The sequence below is a fragment of the Podarcis melisellensis genome (assembly GCF_964234715.1).
Source record: "Podarcis melisellensis genome assembly, chromosome: 4".
In the NCBI taxonomy this organism is placed as follows: domain Eukaryota; kingdom Metazoa; phylum Chordata; class Lepidosauria; order Squamata; family Lacertidae; genus Podarcis; species Podarcis melisellensis.
The window spans coordinates 12,747,479-12,771,927 of record NC_138531.1 but is presented as its reverse complement, the minus strand read 5'-3'; the positions used below and the strand labels follow the sequence as shown (position 1 = coordinate 12,771,927).

The 24,449-nt window shown below is 43.7% G+C and overlaps 1 protein-coding gene and 1 long non-coding RNA gene across 5 annotated transcripts in view; one reads left to right on the top strand and one right to left on the bottom strand.

Moving 5' to 3' along the window:
- DZIP1 (DAZ interacting zinc finger protein 1) overlaps positions 1-23,789 on the bottom strand; it is a 30,753-nt gene extending 6,964 nt beyond the window's left edge. Inside the window, exons 1-12 of one of the 4 annotated variants that reach the window (XM_081908179.1) lie at positions 22,996-23,789; positions 19,082-19,166; positions 18,251-18,375; positions 16,456-16,617; positions 15,570-15,707; positions 15,205-15,267; positions 12,174-12,227; positions 11,337-11,474; positions 9,860-9,911; positions 9,623-9,679; positions 4,541-4,686; positions 1,631-1,814 (exon numbers count right to left, since the gene is read on the bottom strand). In XM_081908179.1, coding sequence (XP_081764305.1) covers positions 1,631-1,814; positions 4,541-4,686; positions 9,623-9,679; positions 9,860-9,911; positions 11,337-11,474; positions 12,174-12,227; positions 15,205-15,267; positions 15,570-15,707; positions 16,456-16,617; positions 18,251-18,375; positions 19,082-19,166; positions 22,996-23,757 — 1,966 coding nt within the window. In that variant the 5' untranslated portion in view covers positions 23,758-23,789. The remainder of the gene's footprint in view (positions 1-1,630; positions 1,815-4,540; positions 4,687-9,622; positions 9,680-9,859; positions 9,912-11,336; positions 11,475-12,173; positions 12,228-15,204; positions 15,268-15,569; positions 15,708-16,455; positions 16,618-18,250; positions 18,376-19,081; positions 19,167-22,995) is intronic. The other 3 variants (XM_081908180.1, XM_081908181.1, XM_081908182.1) reach the window with 3 other exon arrangements.
- On the top strand, positions 12,234-15,300 carry LOC309368348. Its single transcript, XR_014167715.1, has 2 exons — positions 12,234-13,016; positions 14,418-15,300. It is a non-coding gene; the product is annotated as an uncharacterized lncRNA (long non-coding RNA).
- Positions 23,790-24,449: the final 660 nt, after the last annotated feature.

The following is a 24,449-nucleotide window of genomic DNA, read 5'->3' as shown; positions in this document are numbered from 1 at the left end:
AACTCAGCAAAGAGGACTTGTTTGCAACATTAGATACAGGCCTTTCCCTTGCGGAAGATGAAGCAATAGTATTACATCTGCCCAACAACCAAAGCTAATTCCCCCCCACTCCCACTCTTATTATTGTCTTTGTATCAGAAAGGTGCCTTGCCAATTTGGTTGCCAATAAATATTGCCACAGACATTTCTGAGATCATGGTCTTTCCAATGAGTGGCTCCTATTCAGGTTTAATTATCTTACTTTAAATGTTGTGAGGATCCTATGCCCTTTAAAAAAATGTGGTTTTTTTTTGGGGGGGTAGGTTGTTGTTTTTATTTTGATTATGTATTTTGTGGTTTTATATTTTGATTTTATTCTGTGAACTGTCCTGAGACCTCCCGGTATAGGGGGGTATATAAATTCAATAAACAACAACAATAGCAAAGATATATCTCATGGAACAATGTCAGCAGAAACAAGAAAGACAGACACATCTTCAGTTTCTACTTTGCCGGCTGAATTGTGTCTAATAGACCTGCCCAAGTAAGGAAGCTTGCCTGGCTTCCTCCTTGATTATTATTCTTCATCATCATCTCAGGAATACATTTTCATTTCAGAAGGCATTTGGCTGTTTCTGTGCTCTGAGTTCCTTTGAATTTTCAGAAAGTCACCTGGCTGTCCCTGTTTATTTTGCATTTCAGGTTTGGTTTTTTGCTACTGTTTTTTCAATTTTTACACTGCAAGCCTCCTTGAGTGCACATTTTTTAAACACAACAACAACAAGGGAAAGATGAGGTAAAAATGCTCAAATGGATAACAGAGAATTCAGGGGAAAGCTGTGCTCACAAGAAATGTTAGTAATGTTTCTCTGTATTGGGCACAGGTTTCACAAAAGAGGCACTAGCTCTACATCTTGAGCCAGAAAAGTGCCCTCTGGCCCCTAAGCCTAGAGGCATGTTGCAAAGTGTGCTAAGGGAATGTAATATCCGATTGGTCAATACCTCAGGTAACGGGATTTCCACTTTTTTATGAATAAGCAGTTATACATTGTAAAGTAGCTTTGGTCAAGAATGTATAAACTGCTAATTAAATAACACGTAGTCCTTAAACAAGTAAGTTGGGAGTTTTTAACAATAGTTTAAATAAATCTGTGAAAGGATTATCGATTGCAGTTCACACAGACATCTTGTGTCAGAGAATGCGTTCAACACTGGGGCCGTAAAACTGTGGTGATGACTTGCTTAAGGAGACTCAGGCAGATTCTGAGGAAGCTCATACCTGCTCCTCTTTGATGATGATAACAACAATAAAATAAGACAACATTTTAAAATCGTTTCATTAAAAAATTACTTCAGATTCCACATGAGCTAGGGACCAGTTTTCTAGTCCAAATGTTGCCCTCATCCACTGCCCTCAAACAATGCTGGTACCAAAATGTAAATGGCTCACCAATTAATTAATGGGCCCAAAGACAAACAGCTGATCTGCTTTTGAACATTAACTTGTTAACAAAACCTTTAACACACTGCACATGAAAGCAGGCCCACGTTTAAGTTGTCTCGAATTATAAGTAACATGCTGGTTTGACCTCCAGACATCTGAAAGCGGTGGGGTGGTTGGGGCAGGGAGAGGGGTGGGAAGTTAGCACACCTTCTGGAGAAAGGTAAGAACTGGAATAAAGTCTGCTGCAAGACATAACCCTGAAGTTGACTTGCTGCTGGAGCTGCTCCCGAATAAGGTGAATGTCGGGGATCTGTTTCTTCCTTTCTTCTCTAGCAGATTCCACAGACATTAAGACCCTGTTCAAATGATCACTTGGGATACCATGAACTCCCTGCGAAAGATGAAAAATTCCATTCTGATATGCAGGAAACAAAATGCAAATCACTTTCTGCTTTTTTTAAAAAAAGCAATACTGCTTCCCTTTTTCAGAAATGCGGTTTTGAAAATCATACAAATTATCCTTGGGAAGGATGTTGCTTTTGTGTGGACCCTACAAGATGATGCTGTAGCAAATGTGAAACAAAGAGAGACAGGCAGAAAAAGAGAACGGGCGGCCCTGCCTATTTATTTTAAATAAATAAATAAATTATTATTTATACCCCGCCCATCTGGCTAGGTTTCCCCAGCCACTCTGGGCGGCTTCCAACAGAATATTAAAATACAATAGTCTATTAAACATTAAAAGCTTCCCTAAACAGAGCTGCCTTCAGATGTCTTCTAAAAGTCTGGTAGTTGTTTTTCTCTTTGACATCTGGTGAGAGGGCGTTCCACAGGGTGGGTGCCACTACCGGGAAAGCCCTCTGCCTGGTTCCCTGTAACTTGGCTTCTCGCAGCGAGGGAACCGCCAAAAGGCCCTCAGTGCTGGACCTCAGTGTCCAGGCAGAACGATGGAGTTGGAGACGCTCCTTCAGGTATACTGGACCGAGGCCGTTTAGGGCTTTAAAGGTCAGCACCAACACTTTGAGTTGTGCTCGGAAACGTACTGGGAGCTAGTGCAGGTCTTTCAGGATCAGTGTTATCTGGTCTCGGTAGCCGCTCCCAGTAACCAGTCTAGCTGCCACATTCTGGATTAGTTGTAGTTTCTGGGTCACCTTCAAAGTTAGCCCCACATAGAGCGCATTGCAGTGGTCCAAGCGAGAGATAACTAGAGCATGCACCACTCTGGCGAGACAGTCCGCGGGGAGGTAGGATTTCAGCCTGCGTACCAGGTGGAGCTGATAAACAGCTGCCCTGGACACAGAATTGACCTGTGCCTCCATGGACAGCTTCCTTTTTACCAAAGAGAACCCATTCCAGCCCCTGGCAGATTAACCCCAAGGTAATGTGGTCCTTGACAGAAAGAAGGTTCTCTATTTCAGGTGTAGGCTTTTACCTTTTTTTTATTCAATGGCACTGACATCTTCACCCTATGTGATTTTTGGTGGCACTGTCTAAGAAGCATTTCTTTTCCTAATTGTATGGTGTCATCTTCCTAATGTCTGTATTACTCAAATTCTGACTCTGTATTCGTGTTTTAAGAAATACAAGCTTGGTTTAAAGGAGATGGTGGTTCTATAGATTATAATCACACTTCTCCCTAAAATCCCAGTTTTGAATCTGGTAAGGAAATGAGATTTATGGGAAATTTTGTCTTCAGAGTCTATCTGGAAAATTTTAAACTTGGTATGTTTTCTCCACCAGAAAGAAATAGTATTTATAATAATAATAATAATAATAATAATAATAATAATAATAATAATAATAATAATAATAATAATGGTCATCTTACTTCCTTCTTTTTATTTTTTGGGAATGATGAGGATTTTCTCCAGTAAACTATCACTCTCAGTATGTGAAATTCTCTTTACAAACTAAACAGATTTTATCCTTCTAATTACTACTTCATTACTGAAGATTTAAACTGAATGTTACTTAATATGCATAATTCAACCCAAGTTAAGCACTTTAATGAGTTGCTGGCTATGTTCACACATTGGGGTAAGCCATAAACTATGACTAGCCATGCATGAGGGAACTGTGTTGGCTTCAGTCCTCCCAGGTCATGTTGGGAGGGAAACAAACCATGATCCCCGGCTTAGCCTTACTTCCAAACCAGGGATTTGCATTGTGTCTACTCCAAACAAACCACAATAAGCCAACATTTGTTCTTAGCTTACTGAGAGTTCTGTTTAAGCAAAGCAAACCATGATCCTTGGTTCAGGCAGCATGCAAATCTGGGGATCATGATTTGTTTTCTCTATGCATTAGCAAGGAGGACCAAAGCAGGTGTAATTCAGCCATGCTCATAGGCCATGGTTTGCGGCTTATTGTGACAGGTGACAATTCAGTTGGAATTCGTAGAACTTAAACGTTTGCACCCGTGTTTTCTCCCTTCCTTGTCTCTTGGTGGACGTACATGAAAAAATACGGGAGTGTGTTGATCAACAAGATGCAGGCATAAATTTTGCTTTGAGGGTAAGTACAACCAACAGTAAAAGGGACGCGGGTGGCGCTGTGGGTAAAACCACAGTGCCTAGTGCTTGCCGATCGTATGGTCGGCGGTTTGAATCCCCGCGGCGGGGTGAGCTCCCGTCTTTCGGTCCCAGCTCCTGCCCACCTAGCAGTTCGAAAGCACCCCTAAGTGCAAGTAGATAAATAGGTACCGCTTTATAGCAGGAAGGTAAACAACGTTTCCGTGTGCTGCGCTGGTGCCGGCTCGCCAGAGCAGCTTCGTCAAGCTGGCCACGTGACCTGAAAGTGTCTCTGGACAGTACTGGCCCCTGGCCTCTTAAGTGAGATGGGCGCACAACCCTAGAGTCAGACACGACTGGCCCGTACGGGCAGGGATACCTTTACTTTACCTTTACAACCAACAGTAGTGTGAGGCTGCACATACATGAGATTACTTGCAGATATTGCAATCTTACACTAAAGTCTAAGAAAAAGCACAAGAAGAACACTGGTGCCCTCAATGATTTTGAGTTACTGATTGTCCCAGGTTGACTGAAAGAGAAAGTTAAGGAACTAAAAGGGAGAGAAGCATCTTCTGATCACCTAAATACTATAAAGTGGCCTTACTGATTTAATTCCCAAGGATTCCAGTTTCTCTGCTAGGGTCTGCTCCAAAACAGATCTCAGCTCTCTTGGTACTGAAGGAGTGCTCTTCAAAGAATGTGCTGTATGGTGCTTATTCCTCCCTGCTTTGGGCTCATGTTTCTCTGTTTCTGAAACAGAACAGACAGTTTTCTTTACAACGATACTGTAGTATCAATATATGCTAAGCCCACAACAATTAAAGAGGCAAAAGAGAAGAACTACCTTCAAAAAAACTACATTAAAAAGTTAGAAACCTATTATTATTTCATTTTTAAACCACCCTTCATCCCATAGCATTCCAGAGTCGTTTACCACATAAACATATAAAACACAACACCACAGAACTATATTTAAAACCTTTCTTGAAATACATTATATGCATAAGCATAGGCATATCATAAGGCCACTTTTAATTCTGCCCGATTCATCTGGCTTTTTAATTTGGACAGAATTGGATAGGGTGGGGTAATAATAAAAATAATAATTAATAATAATAATTACTACTATAGTAATAGTAGTATAGTATACTATAGTATACTATATATAGTATAGTATATAGTATATAGTATATAGTATATAGTATATAGTATATAGTATATAGTATATAGTATAGTATAGTATACTATAGTATACTATAGTATAGTAGCTTGACTGTGGAAAATCAAAGTTCAAATCTTTGCTTGACCATAAAAAACACTGGGGACTCTCATCTCACTGGTTTGTGCAAGGATACAGTAAAAGATAAGAAGAAAACACTTTATCTGCCGGAAAGAGCTACTGTAGTAACAGCAACAAGAGAATAGCAATTTATTATATTCCAAGGATCTGTGCTCACAAGTCCTGCCTGCCAACCCTACTCGTCTTGAAACAATCACCAACATAGGCAAGAAAGTACCATAGGAATGGGGACAGTCAATATGGTGCCCTCCAAATGCTGCCAAACTACAACTCCCATCAGTCCCTGCCATCATGGTCAATGGTCAGGAATGATGGGAGCTGAGGTCCATGTTGGCCACCCCAGCAAGAAAGTGAAGAGGTACAGGAAGATGACGATTGCGTTTGGGTATGAATTTTCTACTAGGAGGAAGAGCCTAAAATGAAACTCCCACTGCTCAGAAACAGCTGTAACAAGCAGGCGCACATCTTGTTCTCTCAGTTCCACACTATATGGAAACTGAAAGAGTGGCACAGTCAGAGTTGCCCAGAAGCATGGGAAGGACTGGAACTGGCTTTTCGGGGAAGTGGGTGGTGGGAATTAGTGGAAAGAAGGAGCAATCTACTTTCAGGAAGGTGATGGCAGAAATATTGCGGTGCCTAGCTCTGCATAGGGCTTGAAAATGTAATTTACCATGCAGTACGAAAACATGCCTACGTGATGATACTCTGGAAACCATATAAACATGTACATTTGTATTCCTAGTAAACATTTCCCACGTTAGGCCACAGATGCTTTGATCGGCCCTTCCATTACCTTCTCCATCCTCTGGAAGCTCCTCTATGGGCTCCAGGATGTGCACCAAATGGGCCTGTTCTAATAATCAGGAAACAGAGGAATAGCAAAAAGACAGACAGACAGACAGAAGCAGGTCAAGACAAAGGTCCAAAGGGTGGAAATTATGCAGAAGATTATATGGAGGTGCCGCATTTGTTTATTTGTTCTTCTGAGCCACTAACTTCAGTAAAAATGTCATTACTCGTGATAGAACTTTATTCAAATTGTAGGGATGTGTTTAAGGTAGCAAATGCTGTTCTCTGGAGCAATTTGAATGGAGGAAGTGAAATATTTTCCATCACATTAAGCTGCAGTTGTTTCTCAGCTTTACCTGCAAGCGGAGTGGCTGTAGGTCTTTAGCGTTAGAACAAAAGTAAGCCTCTGGCCGTACCTGGGACTTTCCCCTCTTACCTCCATGTGTAGTGAGATAGATGCTAGGTCTTAGGCTCCTGGACTTCTTCCCTGCTCACCATGCATGGAAGGCAACTCCTGAACCAGAGGTTTCAGAGGGAAGGACGGGGAAGCATGCAGAGGCACATCTGACCATGACAAGAGTGTGACCCATCACAGGAAGGGGAGTGGGCAGCCCCATGGTTGTCATGAGTCACCTGTGAATGATCCCCAAGAAGCTTGGGGGTTCTCAACCCAGGCAGGGAGAGGATCAGGCAGTCGGCTTAACTCATTTTCCTGGCGGAAGCATCAAGACATAATATCTATTAAGGAAATGGCTTGGAAAGAAAAGGTTAAGCAAACCTTCCCCCAGATGCAGCCACATACCCTGTAGATCAGCCTTTCTCAACCTGTGGGTCCCCAGATGTTGTTGAGCTGCAACTCCCATCACCCCTAGCTAGCAAGGCCAGAGCTCAGGGATGATGGGAGTTGTAGTCCAACAACATCTGGGGACCCACAGGTTGAGAACCGCTGCTGTAGATTGTTTGTGCAGGAGTGGGGAAGAGGCAATAGGGAATCGCTTCATAGAGCTCTCATGCCATTGTTGAGTTTTGCTCTAACAGTGCAAGCTAATAATAATGTCTACTGAATTTAGTGGTTCCACTGAATTTAGTGGTGTTTATATAGATATAGAATTGCAAGTCAAATCCTGTTGATTTAAACTGAACTTTTGACAAGACTAACCTTCTCCCCGCAAGCGACAAAATCCAGTTTTTGACAAATTTAATGCATCCAAGGTTATGTGTTTGTTTCATTTTAGGCTGATTTAAGGTTTTTTTTTATTTAAAGTAGCATTTTTTATAAAAACCATTTTTATTTGTCAGCTTTTGTCATAGTTCGTTTTAGTGCTTTAATCTAAGCTTGTTTCTCCAAAAAGCAGAAATGAATATCAGATGAAAACTTCTATTTTGCAAAAGAAAGAAAAACTCAAATACTATATTAAATTTACTCACTCATGAAGATGACACTGCCTATTTTTAGCTGTTTCATTTGAATGAAAACACAATGCAGCTCTACTAATCATGGCCTTGTTTGCTAGAAAGTAGGAAAAGTAGTGTTTCTGCTTTAAGGCATAATTTTGAAATTAATTTTAAAAAGGCAGGGGGGTGGAACAAGGTAGGAAGAGATAAAAAGAGAGACAGAAAAGACCTGCAGAGATAAATAAAATAGACAATCACCAGCAAAATCATCCAAAATGAATACCCAAGTTGTTCCGAAAACTGAAAAAGACTTATTATTCTTAGTATAGTCGGAAGAGTATCTGAAATTACAGATATGGATTTAAATTTAATGGAGACAATCACTCTGGTGCCTCTCCAAAGTGGAGGAAATGGACCTGATAAAACAATGAATGATAAAACGGTGAAGAATGTTCCTTCCATTTTTTTACCTTTCCAAGCCAAATTAGTTGAACTATGAGCTATAATGTACTAAGATATTAAATCTATACCTGTCTTCAGGCATAATACTGACCAAAACCAGAGTTAACCCCTCCCTTCCAGGGTAACACATCATGGAATGTCTAGCTTAGTATTACATCTGAAACTGTGGTTGTGGTTTGTTATGGAGATCCATGATCTACAATCTAGACTTTGCTCTTGGCTTCCTAATTGTGGTATTCATGAGAACTGGTTTGGGTGCTATGCTAAGCCAGCCACTCTATGGCATGCTGGTTTTTTTCCTCACCTCATGAAAGGAGGAGATGGGGGAGTGCATGAGCTATATCTGAAGGAGCATCTCCACCCCCATCGTTTAGCCTGGACACTGAGGTCCTCCTCCGAGGGTTTTCCGCTGTTTCCCTCACTGCGAGAAGCAAAGTTACAGGGAACCAGATAGAGGGCTTTCTCGGTAGTGGCCTCCGCCCTCTGTAATGCCCTCCCTTCAGATGTCAAGGAAATAAATAACTACAGTGGTACCTCTGGTTACGTACTTAATTTGTTCCGGAGGTCCGTTCTTAACCTGAAACTGTTCTTAACCTGAAGCACCACTTTAGCTAATGGAGCCTCCTGCTTCCGCCGCACGATTTCTGTTCTCATCCTGAAGCAAAGTTCTTAACCCGAGGTACTATTTCTGGGTTAGCGGAGTCTGTAATCTGAAGCGTATGTAACCTGAAGCATATTTAACCCAAGGTACCACTGTACATAACTTTTAGAAGACATCGGAAGGCAGCCCTGTATTGGGAAGTTTTTTATGTTTGATGTTTTACTGTGTTTTTATATATGCTGTAAGCCACCCAGAGTGGCTGGGGAAACCCAGACAGATGGGCAGGGTATAAATAATAAAATTATTTTTATGTGTACCAACACACAGCTTGTGCACAGACTACTTTGCTTAACTAAGGTTTTTGGCTAGTATTATGTCCAAACACAGCCCTTGTGATCATAAATATATCTGCGAGACTGGAGACATAGTGACCATTCAAACAACCCAAATGTGAAATGAATAGTGCAGTTGCCATATAATGAATATTTTTACTATTATTACACCCTGCATATCGCCACATCTGGGTCTCAAAGTGGCTTACAAAAAAATAAAGCTATGTACAAAATTTAAAATATAGATTAAAACATCAAAGCATAAAACACTAGAGTAGCATTCATGGTGCAAAGTCTTCATAAAATAATTATTGCGAACGGGCTTTCCAGTCAATGTTTTTTTTTTAATTGAAAGCCTCACGGTGATGCTTTTTTAAAATTAAGAGACCACTTGAAATAAAACAAAATGTAATGAGGTTGTTTGCTATTTTACAATCCAATTATTATGGCTTATTCAAGGTCAGCTCAACTATTAGGTAAATTGATGCCTTGGGCACCAATTCTTAGGTGCCTTAAATTTAGATGCGGATGTCATTTGGTAACAAAATCAGTTAACTAATAAGTCGATTCCACTACAATGGAATTTCACATTCCAAGTAAAAAGCTTCAGTTTTGTCTAGAAATAGAAAGAAGTATTGCACTGGAAGAAAATGCCTATGTGTTATATTTACCACTGTGAACCATGACAGTGATCTTTTCAAGACCTCTCAATTAAAAAAAACCTTGCTGTGTTAATTAAATTTAGCTGTTACTTGCTGTCATCCTGGAAGATCAGTAATAATGTGCGTATCTATTACAAAAACTTACCACGCATGGACGATACACTGGATTTGGGCTGAACAACATTCTGTGTTGACGTTTTCACTGGGAAAGAAAAGAAATATAGGCTTGAGATTCTTGTACTTCTCAACAGACTTTCTCAAAGCAATTAGAAAAAAAGATGACTTGTTGAATTATATGCTTTGGAACAATTTGTTAAGAGAACAATGATTAACAAGCAGATAAAAACAAAGGAACTTTAAAGTCCTTCTTGTTGCCACTTACCATCAGATGACTTGACGCTTTCCACTGATTTTTTGGTAGCCAGTTTCTCTATCTGAAATGCAGAGAGAGTCAAGCGTAGGTGAAGATTTAGAAAGGAGATGACTATTATCATTTGTGGGGTGGTACGAGCTGAATCCCTGCTGTTTTGACAAGGTGAGGTGGGCATGTGCAGGCCTTATAGGGCAGGGTGGGGTTGTTTTGTCCCCTGACCTAAGAGTCCCTGATGGCTGGGCAACTTATCTCAGCTGCACCCTCCCCACCCACAAAGAGGCAGCAGCATGATTCAAACATCTGAAGCCAGCCCCAGCCAGAGCTCCGGTAACGACTGCTGGAGTGGCTCAGGGGCTGGAAAGAGGAAGAGGGACCTTTGTTCCTGTCTAATGTGAACCCTGGGACACGGGTGGTGCTGTGGGTTAAACCACAGAGCCTAGGGCTTGCCGATCAGAAGGTCGGCGGTTTGAATCCCTGCGACGGGGTGAGCTCCCATTGCTCGGTCCCTGCTCCTGCCAACCTAGCAGTTCGAAAGCATGTCAAAGTGCAAGTAGATAAATAGGTACCACTCCGGCGGGAAGGTAAACAGCGTTTCCGTGCGCTGCTCTGGTTCGCCAGAAGCGGCTTAGTCATGCTGGCCACATGACCCGGAAGCTGTACGCCGGCTCCCTCGGCCAATAAAGCAAGATGAGCACCACAACCCCAGAGTCAGCCACAACTGGACCTAATGGTCAGGGGTCCCTTTACCCTTTAGCTTTTAATGAGAACCCTAACATGATCAAACCTTGCTTGATCGTAGGAGCAAGGTTGCTTTAAGTGCTCTGAACATCCCATCAATACAATGCCACTGGATGCTATTTCTGTGCCAGTTTAAGGTCTGTTACAGCCAATGCTATAGAATCCGTCTGTAATACTAAAACTGTTTCCCAGTTTGACCAACTGAGTTGAATGGGAGAGAGGGGATTCCCCCCTTCTCTTTTTTAACCTTAACAAAGTAGCTCCTTCCTATTCCCCGCTCCTTGTCCTGGGGGCAGGAAGTGACGCAATAGCTAGTTGGCTGGCCAAGCAGGAGTGGTGGCTGCTTGCTCCGATGACATGACAGTTCTACGTGGCATCCTTAGAGCAAGGTGTTGAATAAACTCACCAGGATATCACTTCCCCAGACAAGGGAGGGAGAGAGGGGCAATAGGAAGGAGTCTTTTTGCAAAACAAAAACACAGCACATGTTTCCCTTCAGAAATTTTTAACCCACCCCTCCCTTCCCAAATTGGAAAAATAACCCTCTCCCCCCCCCCCATTTCCCCCCTGAAGAAATCAGGATCACTGTTTGTAAGAACACAATTTGAAATGTATGGGTTGGTAAAATATGGTACAGTAGCTGAAAATTGATCTGTATTTTTCAAGGGTATGTTTCGTTTTGTTTCGAAGAGGAATCTTCCACTCTGCTTTGGGGTTTTCGATACGTAACAATATTATATGAACAGACCTGCTGCTTCTGCGTGGTGATGAGTTCATTCTGCTCCTGCAGTTTCTGGCCTAGTTCTTCTATCCTCTTCTTATAGAAGATGTTGCTTGCACTGCAGTTCTCACTACGTGCTTTGTACTTCTCAATTTGGGACGTAAGCTGAAGGTGTCAAATATGGAAGAATGAATTGATCTTAAATGAGACCTAAAATATTCCAATATTTCACTAATTTTTTTTAAAAGTTGTTTATTGGATTAGTTCCTATTTTCTTTCATTTAAAAGTTCCAGCTCAAAGGACTAATAGCAAATGGAAATCCATAACTCTATGGAGCTCATTCTCTTTTTATAAAACAACAGACAACCTCTACCTTCACAAGAGGATGAATGGCTGCGGGGCTTTTTTGTCTTCAAATAGATGCTTAGGTTATCTATCAATTCTTGCTGTTACAGTGGTACCTCAGGTTACACACGCTTCAGGTTACATACACTTCAGGTTACAGACTCCGCTAACCCAGAAATAGTGCTTCAGGTTAAGAACTTTGCTTCAGGATGAGAACAGAAATCATGCTCTGGCGACGTGGCAGCAGCAGAAGGCCCCATTAGCTAAAGTGGTGCTTCAGGTTAAGAACAGTTTCAGGTTAAGTACGGACCTTCGGAACGAATTAAGTACTTAACCCAAGGTACCACTGTATAATATTATTTTAGCAGTTGTTTGGGAAGTTTATCTCTTCCGTGGGCATATCCTAAGGGTGCACAGACACTTATAACAGACAGAAAAAGTCGTGTGCAGCTCTTGCTGATGCTATTTCAAAAAGAAAATGATACGAGGAGCTAGAAATAAATTCACTGAAGACCCACCTTGATACCTAGCATGTTTGTCAGCTGTCTCCTGAACCTTCCAGCAGACTGCATCTGAAAGTCATTGTGACATCCAAAACGCCTGTGAGGGAGGGGGTGGGGCATAAAGGGAGTATTTCTCCAGACATGCCTGTCTTTGTTGACTGGAAGTTCCAGAGATGGGGCAAAACATCCAATGTGGATTTGTTTCTGACATACCAGTATCCTCCTTGGGGATCACCATGGGGACAAAGCACATCACAGACCAGACAGATAAGTTCATTGACCTAGCAGGCTACACTCTTCACAGCAGTGTAAAGCTCTCACGTAATTGCTTTTTGCCGTTTTAATTTTGTTAGCTGCCCTTGTGCATTTCAATATAGGGTATAAATTAAGTAAGTAAATAAGCAAACAGCCACACACAGAAATGAAGACATAATGGCTGGAGAAAGAGGGGGAAAACCATGCAGAAGAAGCCTTTAAAAGAACAGGGAAAGAAATTACAAATTTCACTTGCATATAGTTGGCATAAAGAGAAGAGAGGGAACTGTGGGTAAAAAATAACACTGATTCTGATCCAATACATCGCAGGCAGAGCCCTTTTTTCAAAAGTAAAAACCCAGCCTAATTGGTTTGTTGGGGAAGGGGGAACATGGGGAGGGAACAAATCCAGTCTCCCATTCTATTCCTCAAGCAACTGACTGGTGGGATTTTAGCTTTTTACATGTGATTCCATGCAATGTTTGGCTAGGAAGATTATGCTGATCCGTGGCACAAAAAATAGCCGTTAAGAATGGATGGAACTGGAAGAAAGTCTGGTGGCATGGCTGATGGGAAATCAGATGCTGATTAATCACCACGAAGGTTTGTTCGGTTTGGTGTGTGGAGTTATTAAACAATGGATTAGTACGTCTGCACTTGCTCAGGAATGAAGGGACTGGCGTTACCTTGTTTTCTTCACAAAGTCCAGTCCTGGAGGGGAGTCATCCCTCAATTCTGTCCTGTAGCCAAACCTGAGACAAAATGTATCTGGAAGAGTATAAATAGAGAAGGGGAGTAGGAGTGTAGGAGCCTGAGCAGGCCAAGCAACAAGGGTGAAGGAATTACTGGCTTTGTGAAAGTGTTACACGGAGCGCCAAGCTTAGGCACGAGGCCTGTACGTGCCAAAACAAAATGAACTTCCATGGGGAGCAACCGATTCTGTGTCTGAGGCATCCAACAATGGGACGTTGTCAGGGAACTGCCATCAGGGCCAGAGGGAGAGAGCGGGCTCCGGAGGGGTTCCAGAGAGCGTCCCGGGATGGGGAGAGGCAGCCCATCTTCTGGGGAAGAGAATCAGCGTAGCACCAGTGGAGAAGGGGGACAGATGGGGGAAGCGGCGAGGCGGTCCCATGACTCCTTGCCGGGGACCAGCGGGGAGAGTAAGGGTCCTCCGCTGCCTACACCCTCCTTGCGCAGAAGACTTCCGCGCAGGGAGAGTAGGAGGAGACTAGGCGTCAAAGAGCTTCTTTGCTGGAAGAAGTTCAAGAAACGCCCATGGACGGATTCTGCCAGCGATTGAGACAGCCACGGGCGAGTGGCTGTCCGGACATAAAAGGTTCACTCAGGCAACCCAGTCAGGTGTTGCACCGGTTTACGCACGAGCAACCCCTAGAACCATTACAGACGTGCATTCCGAATGGGGTAAGGACTACATGCTGGAACATCTGCCCTCCCAAAGACAGCTTATGCTAAGGCAAAGCAGTCTATTTTGTAGTGCCTGGAAAACATGTCAGCTGCAGCCCAGGTGAAGTGACTGTAACGTGCAACCGTGTTGGTAGATAATATGCCTTGTATAGGCAACACATGCCTTGATTCACATTCTAGCGGTGGCACCGGGGGGGGGGGATCTCCTTACAGATGCAGGACGAAAAGACATCAACAGATTTTCATTTTGTCAGAAGGCAGTGGTGCCTTTAATACATGCCTTAAGTAGCCTGCGAACATTCAGTGTGTACCAGGTCTGCTCAGAGGGATGGGCTGGAGGACCAAGAGGGTAGAAGAAGCCTCTGAAACCTGTAGATGACATAATATGGATGTAATAAAGGTCTGGTCAGAATATTATTATGTCCTTAGAGCCGAGTTGCCAGATCTTGGCAGAACTGATGACAGGTTTGACACCTGTCTGCAAAGAATAGTTGGTTTGAGGCCTAGATTGGTGTCTTGTTGTAGGAAGAGAAGGAACGTCTTGTTGCTAGCAGACTTCTGGTCACTTTTCTCCTACAGCATCTGGTGAAGGCTGGGCAAAAGCTAGGAGGGCCAGTCTGACAGAATATAGCTTGAGCCACGTGTGGAACTCAGGGATTTGGAAGAGTGAAAGAAGATGCTTCAAGAATCAGGAAGAGGTTAGGCCTGAGGCAAAGCACAGGTAACAAGGAGGAGAAAGAACTTTCTGTGTCCTGGGGAAAAGCTGAGAAAAGACCAGCAACAGACTTGGGGTGGGGGGAGAGGTCACATGATTACGTCCCTTCCTAGGTGAATAAAACATAATAACTTCTGCCGATGCCTCCAATACCAAAGCACAGAATCCTAAGTTATTTCTAAGTGTGCTCTTCTCAAGGGCTAGGACAAGACCAGGTGCCACCCCCTAACCAACTGGTTGTATTGCAAAAAGTCAACCTCTGTACTGAAGTTTTCAGTGCAAAGACGGAGTGTGAAATGGCTTCAATGAGAATATTCAAATGAATTCTACAACACAACAGGAGGGAATTTTAACACCCATTCTGAACAGTTTGCCAGGTCCTTAGATAATGTCGTGAGAGCAGATTGGCTTGGATCCTGAGGTAAGGGAGTTAAAGAAAGTTTTCTGTCCCCTTCTCCCCTGCAGCCCCTCTTCCCACATTATTCGGGAGTGCCCTCCCATCCTCCCAAGAGACTCTTAAGGGTCATAGATGGCAGAGGTGGGAAGGAGAGGAGAAACATTCTTTCCGCTAACTTCTTTAGGATGACTTATTTTAGGATCCAAGCCAATGTCTATTCCCCAACCCCTTTAATCACAAACAGTCTTGTTTACCATGCGTTTTTCACTGCCATGTTCTTCTTTAAGAGCTTGTAGTTTAGCCTTCCACTCAGTGTCCTACGTAAGACAGAATAAAGTTAATTGTATTAATGTACTCATATTTCAGTTTATATGATGTGTGTGTGTGTGTGTGTGTGTGTGTGTCTCCACCAGAAAAGCAGCAAACTGGAGGTTGAACTAACCCCTTTCCAGCCCTATGAGAAGCATGGGGAGTGTTCACGCAACACACTTACACACTGCAGCCGACACACTAACTTGTTGCGACACAGTTTGGAAAGCTCTGATCTAATATGTACAGGGTAATACACTTTGCACAAATTAGAAACAAGGCAACTGGAATGGAATTTGTGTTAAATTACCTGCTTTTCTAAAGCCTGCACTGCTTCCTGCTGATCTACAGAACTCTGGTGTTTCTCTTCTGGAAATTCATAGCTATCTTTTAATGTGCCCAAATTAGATTTCAGGTGATTGTTAGACTTCTGGACTTCTAATAGATGCTAAGAGCAAGAAGGAGGGGAGAGAGAGAGAGAGAGAGAGAGAGAGAGAGAGAGAGAGAGAGAAAATGATAAAAGGCTAAGATCCAAATATGTACTGTATTAGAGGATGGAAATTTGCAAACAACAATGGGCACACCAATCAGCAATTTTGCAGACTGGGGGTACATGCTCTGCCTTCTTTCTCCTTAAGACATAACCTGTATGATTCCTTCTTTGAATGTTTAGGAATCCATCCACTACCATTTTTTGAACACTGATCCCAGTCCAACCCTGTAAATTCAATGGCCTCTTAGAAAAGCAGTAATAATGCAAAAGAGCTGTTTGGTAGTGGCAGGGTAGAGAATAGAGGTAGCCCCTTGCCCTCCCTCCATAACTGTGATGAGTAGCATTGCTCTGTCAAGAAGGTTTTATGTTCACAGTCTGGCCAAGCTGCATGAGTCAGAAGAAACATGCACATGTTTGCATAAAAGAGCCTCATGCAGCTAAGGATATGTATGGAAAACCTGGTTCCATGCAAGTATGGTCTTTGGTTGGATCACAGCAAGTGTTTAAATGACGTAGCAATATTTTGGTCCTTGGGACTGAAATTAGATTTATGAATATACCAAGGTCTTTATAAAACTCTGCTCTTAGAAAATCCTGAGTGTTTTCCCCCAGAAGCTCACGTCTTGAACTTTAAGCAAGTGATCAAGTCAAGACCCCTTGAAGGTGTGCACAGGCCAACTGAAACCCCTTCTCAATTACTTACATTTTCTAATTCTGTATTCTTCGCAGTTAGCTCTTTAAATTCCTTCATAAACATCTCTTTCATCTTCTCTAGTTCACTGGCCAGTTTGTCTTTTTCTTCTTCTTTCCATTTGTGAAATAACTGCCGAATCTCCTCCTCCTTGGATCTGTGTTCGTCATACTCCTGAAATTGCTTTAAAATGTTATTCTGAGAATTCTCTCATGGATACAACAAACTGAACAGTTCCAAGCAACACAAAGGTCCTAGGTTGATAAATTTTGAGTTCCAGTCTTTTACTTTTTATAGTTGGCTTTACTTTATACATTTGTATCCTGCTTTTCTTCCATCAGGGATCTCAAGGCAGTGTGCACAGGGGTTCCTTCTTAGCTTCAACAAGGTGGCAGAATCACATGCCCTCTGTTTGCTCAGACTGAGAATCCAAGTGAGAATCAGCAGCTTTAAAAAGGTTACTGACTCCTGATAGTATCTCTCTTCTAAAATATATCTGACTCACAAGAGTTTCACTTAACATTGAAAAATAATGGATCTTTTTAGAAAACATGGCCAGCTTGCTAGTACAACAAGGCATTGGTTATTGTCGCTTCTGTTTAAACTTCCCGAGCATCCTCTTTGTCCCATCACGGATGACCCAAACATTTGTCTTCTGCCCTGCTGATTCCAATTTTAACAAAGCCTCTTGCTTCCACCTTCATCCCAGTCCTAATTAATTCATTTTGCCTCAGCTTGTACACAGCTTTGAGATTTCTTGGCTTCTGACTGCTTTTGCTGCCTCATCCAAGCTTATCACTTGCCGCACTTTGACTCTTGCTCTACCTGCAAGGGGCAGGGATCTCAAACCAGAGATTCTAGCAAAGTGTCTCACTTTCTGGCCAACTGTGAAGATTTGACAGAGCAGGGAGCAGTTGGCTAACTCTATTAGCTCTATGATAGGCTGTAGCGCCACCCACTACAGACGACCAGATTCTGTTTTGCCTCAAGTGGTGAAGTGGGATGTAACCACCCCTGACCTCAGGATTCCAGAATTTACAGCTGTTAGTTTTGAGGCAAGGCAGGCAAGGACCCACAGCCCAGGTTGGGCTCGCTAGTTCAAGGAGGAGGTGGGTTATTCCTCAAGCTGGAATAGGCTCAGGTGTGGGTCACATGTCTCATCAAGCCCAGAAAGTATAACAGGAAAGCCCATCCTGTCCTGGCCAGATTCTGGTCCTACAGTTCCCAGTTTAACAGAAATCAAGTGGCACAAGAGGTTTGCAGGCTTCCTCCTAGTCCTAGAAAACTGATTTTCACCTGGATCCTCAGTCTGAGAAAACATGCTGCTCAAACACAAACTGGGCTGCTTTCAGACTTCCTGTCCCTACTTACCCAGATGCCTGCCTGCTTTTTTCTAGACCAATGTTTTACAAACTTGGATCTCCAGCTGTTTTTGGACTAAAGTTACCATCATCCCCGACCACTGGTCCTGCTAGCTATGGATGATGGGAGTTGTAGTCCAAAAACAGCTTGAAAACCAAGCTTGGGAAACACTGATCTAGACCTCCATCCATTTATGGATCAAAATAATCTCTGTTCCCAAAGCGACTCAAGACTACCTGTAAAGATTATCCATGCCTGATGCACTGAATAGGGAATGAATGTTGCGTGACAGAGGAATATGGCCATTTGAAAATTTACAGTCCTATTTTCTCTGTTACTCAATGGGATTAAACCATGTGTATGTCTCTTCAGGATCACATCCATAATGCATTATTTGGAATACCACTCAACTGCATTTAGAGTATTGATGCAGAGTATGCCCTACCTTAGACAACTTGACCATGTGAGCGTGTTGCTCAGCTTCTAACTGAGACCTGGTGAGCTGTAACTGCTCCTTCAACTTGTTGATCTCCTCCTGTAATTGACCCGTCTGCACTTTTTGCTTCTGATCTATTAAAAGAAATACATATTTGGTGATAACATGGTTTTTTTCCTTATTATTTTGGCCAACACAGCTCTTCCTACAGAGGCACTTCAGGAATGCATTTCCAAATTCCACTCTGCAAACAGCAATGCCAGGTGTATTCTGCCTCAGAGCAGTATCAGCCAAAGGCGACAAGAAGGAGCTCTGTGAGCTACTTTGAGAGTCTAGGTTCTACTAAAATGTTTTGTTCAAAACATTCTCGAAACATTGGCCTGGTGGAGTGGATAGAGACCTTGGGTTCTGAGCAAGATCCAGACCCACCATGGAACTGCTGAGCTGGGTCTTGGGTCAAGATTCCTTGACAGTGATTTTTTAAAAGCATGTCAAACGGACAAATATCCGGATGTGAACCTGTTACATTTCCATTTAGAGTTGCATTTATTAAATGTAAAATAAATAAATAAATAAATTCTCAGTTTATTTTAGTAGTTCCATCAAGTTGCCCAATTAGTCATGACCAAATTTTACTGATGTCAGTGAAACAGCTAACTAAAATCCCATTGCTTTCAGTGGGAGTTACTTATGATTAACTATAGCTGGATTGGAGCTATATCTCAAAATCACTCTTGTTCTTTGAGTGGCACTGCTGTTCCTTGTTTGCTTTTTCACCCAGGGGAAAAAAATGAATTACACTGCCCATTCTGAGATTTCCTCTCCTGCTTCATAACTCACCAGAGTGTGGTTCCTTTGCGTGGCGACGTTGCAAATGACTGTGCAGGAAGGAATAGTTCATAAAAGCTTTGTCACAAAATTGACACTGTAAAATAAATGTAGTTTTGTTTAAACAACAACAAAAATCCACCTATACAACTATGGTAAGAAATTAGGTCTGTATATTTCAGCCCTAGTCCGGGGCCCATTCTCAACGTAGGTTTGTATTCTTGAGAAAATATGTAAAGCACTTAAATGGACTTAGCAGTAACAGACAAAACACAAAAATCAATCATCAAATACTTTTGTTATTTTACTCATTTCTCAACACATAGTTTCAAAGGTGACAAAGTACATGGTCCAAAAATACACAAGCTACTGGAAGCACTAATGGTGCTAATGCTGCATTTGCCAACTAGACACGTTTTATATTAGGAGGTGCATTTTATATTAAGATCCCTGCATGTGGGACACCTAAGGGGAGATGTTCCACTCGGCAAATTGGTGCTCTGCATGAAAAATCATTGGAGAGACTATCAAGAACAGCAGTAATGTCCTCTTCAGGATGTAGGGGTGGAGAAGCATAAATCAAAATCCATCCCTTCTTGTGTTGAACAACTGATCAGCACTATCACATGAGCAGTCCTGGCTGCTAGATGAAGGACAGGCACAGGGCTCTAACTGGATCGTGAATGGGTTTGATCCTGCTATCAGTTATGCATATGCTAGCATCAGCAGTCCCTGGGCGTTATACTCCAGTAACTAGGCACAGAATTACAGCTTTGGAGAAGAATTAAGTACCTTTATCCATTTGTTTATTGCTTTTATCTCCCACCTTTTTCTTCAGTTAGCTTAAGGAGGGGCACATTGGTTCTTCCTCTCCTCATTTAATCCCCACAACAACCCTATGAGGTAGGCTAGGCTGAGAAGCAGGGACTGGCCCAAGGCCAGTGAACTTCACGGCTGAGTGAGGATTCGAACTCAGGTCTCCTAAGTCCTAGTCCAGCTCCAGCACTCTATCCAACACTCTGGCCTGAACCTAACAGTTGCACCCGTAAATACATGTTTAGGATGTGCCTGTTTCTGGACTAAACCATCATATTATTCCAGTGTTATAGGAAAGGCACCAGTAAGAATATTTGGATCAGAGTGCCAATGTGTAAACAACTAACTACTTACAATAGATCATTCTTGCATCCTATGCAATAGGATAGATAGGATAGGATAGATATGCAATAGGATAGATACAATAGATCTACCTGCATCCTATGGTAGGCAGGTTTCTCCCCCCCCCATTAACCCCCCCCCCCCAAATATCACCTTTTCAAAAACCGTGCCAGCGATAGAGAAAAACAGTGTCAATACTATCGCTACTAGAATGTGAAACAAAATCAAGGCAGCGGCTGCTATCCCAAAGCTAGCACATCTAATAAAGGTAAAAGGTAAAGGACCCCTGGACGGTTAAGTCCAGTGAAAGGTGACTATGGGGTTGCAGAGCTCATCTCGCTTTCAGGCCGAGGGAGCTGGCATTTGTCCACAGACAGCTTTCCGGGTCATGTGGCCAGCATGACTAAACCACTTCTGGCGCAACGGAACACCGTGATGGAAACCAGAGCACACAGAAGGGCCGTTTACCTTCCCTCTGCAGCGGTACCTATTTATCTACTTGCACTGGTGTGCTTTCGAACTGCTAGGTTGGCAGGAGCTGGGACAGAGCAATGGGAACTCACCCAGTTGCGGGGATTCGAACCGCCAAACATTTGATCAGCAAGCCCAAGAGGCTCAGTGGTTTAGACCACAGCGTCACCCACGTCCAACATCTAGGAAAGGACATCTAGGACTTGTGCTACTTAGGGGCAGGTGGACATAACACCAGAGCAGATTTTGCTGGTACAAAAGGGAGATTATTTTGCTTCTGATTTGTAGACACATGCTCTCAAAATCTGTTGCTCTTTTAATGCGCTTCAAACTTGCACATCATCTTCAACGACATGCTACTATACATTTAGGAGGATCAGCTCATATGATGTGAAATGTGTGTAATGGCTCAGTGGATTCAGAATCAGATTCTTGTTGCTGAATTCCCAATCCCCATCAACTATTTAAAATCCTGCAACTGATAGCTGCTATGTTATGTGATTAAATATAAATTCCTTGAAAGAGCTCCTAAGGGCATAAATAATTAAGTTACATTTTTGTTGGATAAATGCAAGAACATGCAAAGCTTGGATAGTCAAGGACTGAGTGCCAGGGAAATGCCAGCAAGCCACAGATATCTTCTGCTAAAACGTATCAGGATTTAATGTATTAAATCAGCTGTGAAATATCTTGATCCAAACAAACACTCATGTTGAAATGTTGCCAATTCCATGTAGCGGTTGCATGCTTTACCCTTCATTCAATTACTTTAGCTCATGGTACATTAGTGTTTTATGCATATTGGGGATAGGTCTTGCATGGAGCTACTGAATGGACCTTATTCATAAATAAACATTGATTATATGTAACTGCAAGGCTGTCCCACACAGTGAAAAGGGATATTGTTTGGAGCTGGGCTCCTTAAAGCAACTGCATTTCAACATTGGCCCCATTCACTTCTTGCCCTGTTCTCAATGGATATGGTGAAAACTACCAACACACGTCCCGTAAAGTGACAACATTTAATGTTTATGGCTTAAAATGATGTGAAACTGAAAAAAATTACTGCACTGCTTGGGAGTCTTAAAGAGGCAGGGCACCTCTTCCAATTCTTGATTCTACTTTCACAATTTCTGTGGATACTTTATAACCAGAGCTCTGAGATGTACCACAACATACTGAACCTATGCTAATATAGCGTCCTAAAACATGATTATCCTGAGTTCTGAAAATCTAAAAAAGACACAGCAGTAATGCCACTTTTAGGCTAGTCTTATTGTTATTCATTAAGGATTGTTTAGGGAGCAGAACTCTATTAGCCCTCTGTGTTTAGTTTAACACAGGAGTATATGTACCCCATCTAAGGTAATGATAATCAATTCTTGGGGTTCAGAGTAACACTGTTGGCATCCATCACACACCAGGAGTGCCTGGTGTGCTCTGGTCCATGGGGTCACAAAGAGTCAGACACGACTAAACAACAAAAGGGCCAGTTGTGATGTATGGAAGTGAGAGCTGGACCATAAAGAAGGCTGATTGCCGAAGAATTGATGCTTTTGAATTATGGTGCTGCAGGAGACTCTTGAGAGTCCCATGGACTGCAAGAAGATCAAACCTATCCATTCTGAAGGAAATCAGCCCTGAGTGCTCACTGGAAGGACAGATCCTGAAGCTGAGGCTCCAAGACTTTGGCCGCCTCATGAGAAGACTCCCTGGAAAAGACCCTGATGTTGGGAAAGACTGAGGGCACAAGGAGAAGGGGATGACAGAGGACGAGATGGTTGGACAGTGTTCTGGAAGCTACCAGCATGAGTTTGACCAAACTGCGGGAGACAGAGGAAGACAGGAGTGCCTGGCGTGTTCAGGTCCATGGGGTCAAGAAGAGTTGGACACGACTAAACAACTAAACAACAAGAAGATGGGCTACCTTCCCAAGTTGATGAACCCTCACTTCCCTCTACTGCACGTGCAGAAGCTGCCTTCTTGACCGTTAGACCCACTATTGATCTCATCTGCTCAATCCTCCGGAGCCTGCCTTTGCACGCAGGGGAAGACCGAGATGGTTGGCCAAGCTACCAACATGAGTTTGACCAAACTGCAGGAGACAGTGGAAGACAGGAGTGCCTGGCACGCTCTGGTCCATGGGGTCAGGAAGAGTCGGACAGGTCTAAACATCAAAAGGGCGCACGGCGGGTTGGCCACTGGCCCTGGGGCACCTTGCCAGGGGCCAAGTGCAGATAAACTGGTCACCCTCCCCTCCTGCCCCCATTGTCCCCCACACCCACCCATGCGCCCACCTGGTGGCAGGCGGCGCCCGCCTGGAGCATCATCTGCTGGGTGCCGATGATCTTCTTGCGCCTCTTGCACTCCTCCCGGAGCAGCCGGGCCTCCTGGGCTCCCCGGGCCACGTCCTTGGCCAGCAGCTCCCGGTGGGCGTCGGCGGCCCTGAGCAGCTCCTGGGTGGCGCGGAGCTGGGCGCCCAGGTAGTCCTGGCAGTGCAGCAGGTACTCGAGGCTCAGCTGCGCCAGGCGGAGGAGCCTCAGCAGCAGCGCGTCGGCGGGCGCCTGGCACCGCGGGCAGCGCTCCCGGCCGGCGTCGCAGAAGGCCACGTGCGCCAGGTGCTCCTGCAGCGCCGCCACGTCCACCTCGGCCGCCACCCGCTCCACGTCCACGGCGCTCAGGCGCCGCCAGTCCGGGGGATCCAGCCGCGGGCGGAACTGGAAGGCGGGGACCGACTCGGCCGGGGCAGCCATGCTCGAGAACAAAAGGGGGGGGAGAGGAGGAGGCCCGTTAGTCGGCAGTGGGGCCCGGCCGCCCTCCCCCGGGGTCGCCTCGCATCCCCGGCCGGCCCCGCGTGAGGGGAAGGCGGGAAGGAGCCTCCTGCGCGGCCCGGAGGATCTAGGCCCAGCGGCCGCCTGGCGCTTCTGGCGGCGCGTCGCGCGCGTTGCTATGGGAACGGGGCCTAGTCGACCGCGGCCCGCCTGGGCTCCTTCGAGGCCAGGTGAGGCGGCCGCGAGACCACGTATGAGGATGGAGGGAGAAGGGCCGCCCAGGGTCATCTAGTCCAACCCCCGCAGACAACATACACCACACACACCACACAACGCCCCCACAGGGAAGTTCTCTCCAATTCGAAACCGGACCCTGCAAACCCGCTGCAAGCTAGGAGGTAACTAGCCGGTCGGATTCTCCCTCCTTTTATATATACTGAGTATATGTTTAATTTTTATTGCATCTTCTGTTTTAAGATTTAAAGTACTCATTTTTACATTCTTAAAATATCGATAACTCCCCTTCTCTTTTCATGGATCATTTTACATATCTTATATCCTTGCATATTTTACAAAAAAAAAAACAGTGCTTTTTTTCTAAAATAAATACTCTGGTTTCTCTTCAGATCGTATAAATCTTTCGCCTTTTACTAAAATAAATAAATAAATGTTTAGGGGTACTCTCATTGTGACTCCAGAAAATCACCATTTTATAGCTCAAATCGGGAAAAATAAATGCAGTAAATGGACAAAAGTACAAGGATTCGCAAAATGTGTAGGGGCATGCGTACCCCTTCACTGACCAAAACTATACCAATCTGTTTTCCATTATTACTTCCATCAAAACTGATTTACACTGTTGAATTTATCTTAACGCTGCCAGCGTTTTCAGCTGTACACAATAAATTCCTATATATTCAATAAAGGTTTTCCAATCTTCTCTAAACGTATTATTATTATTATCTTCCTCCTGGCTCTAC